At 41.9% G+C, this 8,291-nt stretch overlaps 1 protein-coding gene and 1 pseudogene across 1 annotated transcript; one reads left to right on the top strand and one right to left on the bottom strand.

The window, feature by feature from the left end:
- Positions 1-666: 666 nt before the first annotated feature.
- Positions 667-1,959, top strand: LOC118925371 (olfactory receptor 1C1-like; annotated as a pseudogene).
- A 4,236-nt stretch (positions 1,960-6,195) lies between these two features.
- Positions 6,196-7,131, bottom strand: LOC118925360 (olfactory receptor 14A16-like). Its single transcript, XM_036911144.2, has one exon. The coding sequence runs from the start codon at positions 7,129-7,131 to the stop codon at positions 6,196-6,198; it is 936 nt and encodes a 311-aa protein (XP_036767039.2).
- Positions 7,132-8,291: the final 1,160 nt, after the last annotated feature.

Here is an 8,291-nt window from a genome sequence, read left to right on the forward strand (position 1 = left end):
CGAGGTGGAAGAGTGGGTATGATGAAATAAAACAATGGTACATGAAAACACAATTTTTTACTTATTTAATATGGGTAAAATATCAGAGCAAAAGGATTAAAATAAACAGACAAACAATTTAGGTCAAAATTGTTTTGAAAATCATTTACTATTTAAATTCTTGTATGGTATTTTGAAATGGAGTTTGCATTGATCATGAGATCAGGGGAGTCTTTGTTTGTTAATTTGGGCTTATCAAGAGGGAAGAAATGTTTTTTTCATAAAGATTTTCCAGTGTAAGTGGAAGCCCTATAGTCTTTCAACATTCTTTACAGGATCTATTTGTGAGTATGGTGACACTTTTATGTAAACTGAAATTAAATTGATTTAATCAAACATGATCAGAAAATGATTGATGATTAATAGATAATGCATAAATGTTTGTTATAAATTTGTAATTACTACATGTGGTCATCTACTATATATTTCATATTAAAAAAACTTCATAATGATGTTTTATTTCTCTTTTACTTTATATAAACCATGCCTCCAACAGTAATGAACATCACAGTTTTGACTGAATTTATCCTCATGGGATTTCCTACCAGAGGAGAAACATCCATCACACACTCACTGCTCTTCTCCTTGATGTACCTGTGATCCCCGACAGGGAACGTCCTCATTATCATGATCACGCCCTTGGACCACCATCTCCACACCCCCATGTGTATTTCTTCTTAAAGAACTTGTCTTTCTCGGATCTCTGCCTACTTTACTGGCATTCCACACCTGGTGGTCATTATTTTATTCCTCTCTGCTGGCTTCACTGCTCATCTGAAGCCCACTTCAGGATCCCCATCTATTTTGACTTTATCATTTCTGTGTTCTACACTACAGTGCCCCCAACATTCAATCCAGTAATATACAGTCTAAGAAACAAGGCCATGAAGGTCGCCCTGAGGATGCTGATTGATGGGAAGCACTCCAAAACCTAAAAGCTATGACGTTTTTTTCAGAAATAGATGCCATCTATAATTATACACCAGTTGTATATTAATATTTCCCTTCAACTTTTACAAGTTAATATTGAAAAAGAAAAATGTAAATGGCTCCTTCATTAGAAATTTTCCTAGACAGGAATTGCAATATTCTATTCTTAAGTGTATCTTTGGATTCCTAATATTGAAGATCCATTTGCCAAATCCCTTCTTTGTGGAATTGATGAGGTGAATTGAAGCTGTTTTTTATATGGTGCAAGAAAGAATTGTGCTTAAAGCTAACTACCACACACATCTGTTTTACATGCTCTGCTGTCCCCCAAATGGTAGTGAGCATCTCGACTGATCCCCAGACCACCTCCTCTGCAGGCAGCGTCAACCAGCTCTTCTCCATTTCTTCTGTGAACACGGACAGCCTCCCTCTGTGCGTGATGGCATATGACAGGTGTGTGCCATCTGCCACCCTTCACATTATACTGCCGCAGTGACCCTTCCCCTTCATGTCCATCTGGGGGTTGGGCTCTGGCTTGCCACCCAACCCCATGCCCTCCTGCACACTGTCCTAATGGCTCATTTGTCTTCTGTGGCCCCAGTGTCATTCGTCACTTCTTCTGTGATCTCCATCCTCTCCTGCAGCTCTCACACCCCTTCTCTGCATCCTCATATCGCGTGGACTCATCTTTCCCACCATTATGAAGGTTGCGTCTCCTCAGGGCGAGCAGAGAGCTTTCTCCACCTGTGGCTCCCACATGCCCGTGGTGGTGCCGCTCTGTGGCACAGTGACTATGGTCCGCTTCATCCCCTCCTGGTCTCGCACCCTGACAGTGACACCCCGTCAGCCGTCGCGTACACAGTGGTGATGCCCATGCTGAATCCTTTCATCTCCAGGCTGAGGAGCAGGGATGCAAAGAGAGCGCTTCAGAAAGAGCTGTGCCGGGGAGCACGCTTTCAGCAGCAAGCAGGAGCTCGGTGGCTGAATTAGTCCACATGGTGGTGGTGGTGAGAATATGATGACACGGCCTGACTATGGCGATGGTGATAATAGTCCCAAGAGCAGCCCTTTGCTAACTGTCTCCTTTATGCTGGAGGTGGTGATCAGCACTTTGTTTTGATTATCACATTTAATTCTCAGAGTAATGCGTGAGATAAAATTATAAAACTTGTAAGATAAATTCTAGCCAGAATAAGCAGGCAAAGAGAGGCAACAAAGGGCCAAGTAATTTATTTAAATACCCCCGGATGATGTTCTCATGGCCTGGGTACTATAAGCCAGAGAAGTCACGCCCGGTTAGGGAGGTGGGGCGCTTATAAGGGATTAGGAGGGGGAGGACTAGGCAAGCTATCCTAAGGGGTGTTGAGAGGTATGATTGGCTAAAGGTGACATAATAGTCAACTAGAAACTTTTTTCTTTCCAAGAGGGAGGAGGCTGACATCTGGGTCTTAGTTGGCACATCAGGATGGAATTCAGGGAGAGCTGTCCCCTTTCCATATACGGCACGGACCTTGGGGTCTGGTCTGTTCTCCCCCTATGGCATCTCTCTGTTCTGTTTGCATGTCCTTGTTTTTCCTTTCTCCAGCCTAACAAAACTCATAAGGAAAGTGCTTCTTTTAATAATTAATATTTTAATATGTATATAAGATAAATGACATACAGGGTACCTTTGCTTCTTCCAAATTCTTGTGTTCAATACTGTCTGTGAGATTTGTCTATGCTGTTGGATGTAGTTGTAGAATGCCTGCTCCTGTTTACTCTCTTATTAACTTAGATATACAGGATGTATATGTGTGTGTATCCTCCTATAATCTTCTTTAAAGAAACACTATAGCTCAAATGTGATATACCGATAATGAAGCACTGAATCTTATTCAGTGTCTTAGTTTTTTCTATTGCTGCAGAAACAGAGGGCCACTAACCTTGTAGTTTAAACTGCACAATCTCAGAGTTTTATAGGTCAGATTAACTAAGTAGAATCATGTTGTTGAGACAGGGACTGTGGATGTAGTCAGAGTAGGGTGAGGGCCTCCGGAGGGGGCAGGGCGAGATATTTGTAGTCAGAACAATGTAACTACATGCAAGGAACCCCCACCCCTGCTAAAACTCTATGTTAAACACATTGAGCTCTAGAATCATTCTTCAGTGAAATCGGTTAATGTTCCCCAGATAAAGAAGAGTAGCACATGTTTTATTATGCTAACCATTTATAATCATGTGTAAGGTTCACTTCAGCATACTAAAAGGCCCAGACCTATGTGCTGTCTTTCCTCCTTCAGATCTGATGAAGTGATTTTGCAAACTGGGCAACTAATTTAGCAAGTAAGCCCAGGCATAAACAACACAGTAAAAGGCAGGAAGGATTCCACCTTAAAGATAAGATTGCATTTTAATACCCAAGAAGTTAAGACGTTAGACATTCTTAACTTACTCTTTAGCAAACAATGCCTCAGCTCACCTTGGGGGCTGAGCAGGTGGCGTTGTTTCCTGTGCCCCCAGACCAAGATGCTGCTATCTCAGGGAGAAATCATCAGAGGAAGTTGCTTGTGTTAATTCTAAATATTCAGAGACCACTTAACAAGTCCACACCCCTTAGTTTTTTCATGTTCTCGAAAAATCCTCAGCTGCCTATAAAACCCCCTAGACAACGCACCACTACGGACTCTCTTGTCCCCTCCTGGCATGAGCCGGGAGCTCTGTCCTTTCACTGTACCTCTAAATAAAAGCCTGTACCTTGCTCTCCTACCTTGACTGTTTGTGAAGCTCATTCTTCGGCTTCATGAACAAGAACCCCCGCATCATTGTCAGCAGGGCTATGTCCCCTTCTGAAGGTTTCAGAGGACAGTCCTTGCCTCTCCCAGTTTTCTAGAGGCTACCCACCTTCCTCCCTGCCTCCATTTTCAAAGTCAGCACTGGCCAACAATGCTCATCTCACGCTGCCCTCTCTCTGGTTCTGGCTTCCTGACCTGAAGGATTTATGTGATTGCATTGGGCTCACCTGGCTAATCCAGGAGAATCTCTCCATCTCAAAGTCCATGATTTTGATCACATCTACAATATCCTATTTTTCCATATAAAGTAACTTATTCATAGGCTCTGGGGATTAATATATGAGCTTTTTGAATGGCAATTATTTTGCCTACTACATGCGGGATGGCAAATGTTGTTCCTAGGAACACTTCAAATGCAAATCTTAAACAATTTCAACAAATGCATAATTAAATTTTACTTGTTTTTGAAGGGATGAAACAAGTACAAAATAAGAAATACCAAATATGATACATTTCAGTAGCTTGAAAATGAGCTGGTCACACAAAGCATCTTTTTAATTGCTATAGAAATGCTTTTTCTCTATGTGTTGCACACATACATTAGTTTCTTGTCCCTATGAAAATGCAGTGACTTATGATGAAAACATATCTATGTACAGAGGGTTAGAACTAGTACAGAAGACTTTTCATAATCTATTGCCCTTGGGTGCATTACAAAGCAACTTATTGCAAATGTAGGGACACTTTTTGTAGGACCAGATTCCTCAGAATTAAACTGGTCTTTACATTCACTCTAAATCAATTTTAAATTTAACAGTAACACATGATTTCTTTCCATTAGGAACTTATTATTTCAGGCTGACAGATATCTTTAAAAATCAGTCGACATCAAGAATACATCCAACATGGACAGTACAAGCAAGATGTTAACACTTTTGAAGATAAAGTGTTAAAGGAATAAGAAAATGTACATGTATTGTCTTTTCATCCATTTTTTAAATAAATACTTACTAAATGTCTGCTTAAGGCCACACACCAAGCTAGTCACTGAATATATAAACCTGCCTCAAGGATAATGCAGTTTAATCAAGGAAAGAGATGTATCAAAGACTCACAAAAATATATTTAAATTATAAGTAATTAAGCACTATGATGGAAAGGCAAATGATGCTAAGGAAGCATATAAACAGGAGAAACTGAGATGTCTGGAGTAATCACAGGCAAAAGAGATCTCATGAGCAAATGTGCTGGAGCAAGAAAATACATGACCAGATCAAGAACGAAGGAATGGTATGAAGGGCATGGTGGGCTGTGTTTCCAGATGTTGTACAGGGGTAATGAATTAGAATTCCTTGGCTGTAGTTTTACCTCCTTAAGATATTAGATATGTACAGAACAATTCTGTGTGCCTCCCTTCTATTCCTGGGAACAGCTGATCAAAGTTTCGTCTCCCACTGTGCACACTGTGCCTCCGAGAAGCCTACCCAGCCTCCTTTCCCTCCGCCTTCCCTAGTTCTTCCCTCACCTTCTTCTCACTGCCTTTCAAAGCTCCCACAGCTCCCACCTCAGCCAGCCGCACATCCCTTCCCAGCCCTTGTTTCATCTTTTTCTTTCCCAGCAGCCTTCACTTTGGTCCTCCTCACTCTTTTTCAGATTCACTCTTCTTCAGCTTTTCAAATCCAGCTTACATATTCATTTTACAAATTTTAATTTGCTTCCTTACACTCATATTCATTTCTAAGTTCCTTTATGTCTGGTCCCTTCACTCCCTGCACCCGGGAGACTGTTTTAATCTCAATACAGTCATATGTATCTATACATAGTTAAATTGAACATATCTGTGTCTTCTCATTAGACCACAGGGACCCAAGTTATGCCAGAAAATGCCATATGGTGTGTTTGAGAAAGAAAAGGGAAAAACAGGTGGACAACAGGCTGTTGTTTTGGTTTTATTTAGGCCTTGTTGGTGAGGTGAAAAGCACTTATTGCAGCATTAACCATTCCACGTGGCATTTCGCACATTCACAATGCTGTGTGGCCATCACCTCTGTCGACTTAGTTTAGTTTGAGAATGATTTGCAAATACTGCTGCACATGGAATTTCAGATATCACCTCTCCTGAGAGTGATCATACAAGCAGTTTATCCAATAAAGTCCACATTTATCTCCGATATCCCAGCATCCTGTCCAGTGTCCCATTTCCACAGAAGAAAAGAGTCCCCATTGGAATCACAAATAGAAGGTCAGCACATACCTGCCCCATTCCAGGTAGAATCCTCCACGTTTCATGATGCACCCGATCTGGTTGGGGATGATGCTTAGCAGGACTGTAACGAGCACGATCAGATCACTCATGGTAGTTTTTGCACTATATACCCAGTATCATTGCCAGACTATGCAACAGATTGTTCAGAGAATGATGTCAATGAATGAAAAGATCATGATCTGTGTGATATTAACTTCCAGTTTGATGCACAATGCTCATTCTCAGTTTGCCTAGTGCCACCTTCATATCCTTATTTCTCAGGCTGTAGATGAGGGGGTTCATGGTCGGTGGCACTACCGTATAGAAAACAGAAACTAGCAAGTCCCAGAGTGATGGAGATTTGGGTAAAGGGTGCAAATAGGCAAAAAACCCAGAAGAGAGAAACAGAGTCACAACAATGAGGTGAGTCAGGCAGGTTGAGAAAGCTTTGGACCTGCCTTCTCTGGAGGGCATCCTCAGCACACTGGAGAAGATGTGGATGTAAGAAATATCAATAAACACAAAACAGCCAAAATCTAACATTAGGCTGAGTCCAATGACTACCAGTTCCCCAATATTATAGGAGCAGGCAAGAGAGAGCAGCTGTGGGACATCACAGAAGAACTGATGAGCTTCAGGAGACCCACACATGGCTATGGAAAAGGTGGCAGCTGTGTGCAGAATTGCATTGAGACCCCCACTGGCCCACGAAGAGGTGGCCATCTGCACGCAGGCTCCATGGTTCACAATGGTGTCGTATCTGAGCGGGTAGCAGATGGCCACGTAGCGGTCATAGGACATGACTGTGAGTAGCGCTACTTCTGTAGTGGCTAAGAGGAAGAAGAAAAACACCTGTGACACGCATCCCAGAAATGAAATGGTGTTGTTGCTTGTCAGAGAGCTCACGATGGCTTTGGGGACAGTGATGGAAATGAGGCAGAGGTCCAGAAAGGACAAGTTCCTGAGGAAGAAGTACATCGGGGTGTGCAGCCTGGGGTCCTCGGTGGTGAGTGTGATGATGAGCAGGTTCCCCAGGAGGGCTGTCAGGTAGATCAGCAGGAAGAGCACAGCGTGTAAGATCTGTACTTCCCGGGTATCAGAGAACCCCATGAGGAAGAATGTGTTCCCAAACGTGAAGTTGACCATTTTTTGATGTTTAATCACTTGCTCTAAAAAATAAAGTGGACAACTTGAGACTTGGCCCAAGAGAGCTTACTCTTCTCTAGTCTTACTTCTCTTTATTTCCCTCCTATGTATATTTCTCGGAAAATATAAGACCACATGAGACTAACACCAGGAAGCCCCAGAGAGGTCACGTCAGTGCCCACATTTCAGCATAAATTAGGTACATCAGACCCATATTGCATCTATTTGTGAATTCACATTGGCCTTCGTTATCTGCCCTCATCTGTGCAGTAGACTGATTTCTCCTCTGAACTACTTGTAGTATTTTTCTGGCTCCTTCATTAACTAATGAGTTTAATACGATCTTTGACCTGTGTTTCCATTTTTTATTTGCATGAAAGTCATAATTTTATTCTCTTTTTCAAAAACTCCTCTGGCATCTGACTTGGATAGCAGCTGCTGATGCTCAATATCAAACTTCATGGAAACACTTGAGAAATCATATTTACAAACAGGCAATTTGTCAAAAATGCTCTATTCTTTTAGTGTGTTATACTGTTTGACTAAAACTGTCCATAGGAAAAACTGAACTACCTGAATTGTGCACCGTAATACTCACGTTCATGCTGCATGTGGTAGGAAGTTTTGCCTTCCCAGCAGTGTCCCCAGCACTCCCGCTGTAGCCTTCCCAGAACTGTTCCGGGGCATCACGTGGTCGCAGCCCTGGCTCCTATCCAATCATCTGGGGCAGTGAACTCCCTGCTGACTCATGCCTGCGCGGCCAGCTTTCCTCTTCCCTTTTATCTTCCTCATTCTCTCCATTTCCATGGGTAACCCCATCGTCTACATGGCTGGGAACACTAAATGCTCCCTGTATTTCTCCACTAAGCTGCTCTCTTCTCACTTTCCTACATGATTTTTCCTCTTGTCCCAGAGCAAGAATGGTCCCACCCTTTAGAAAGCTGTATTGCAGTTGTACATTGGAAACACCTGATGCCCTTTAGTAAAACACTTATTTTACACATGTACTAATGTCATTCAGAAGAAATAGTCTGTACAAGTTTCTATTATGAGGTGATATTAAGTAGATACAGATCATGCCACATATTTTGAATTTCTAGTCTAATAAAAATTATTCAGTAACTGTAACAATTTGTTTTCATGAATGATATTTAAAAAGA

Source organism: Manis pentadactyla, chromosome 12 (genome assembly GCF_030020395.1).
Source record: "Manis pentadactyla isolate mManPen7 chromosome 12, mManPen7.hap1, whole genome shotgun sequence".
Lineage (NCBI taxonomy): Eukaryota > Metazoa > Chordata > Mammalia > Pholidota > Manidae > Manis > Manis pentadactyla.

Bases quoted from the DNA above. Each gene is read 5' to 3' on its own strand.
- LOC118925360 (XM_036911144.2), bottom strand. From the start codon at position 7,131: ATGGTCAACTTCACGTTTGGGAACACATTCTTCCTCATGGGGTTCTCT.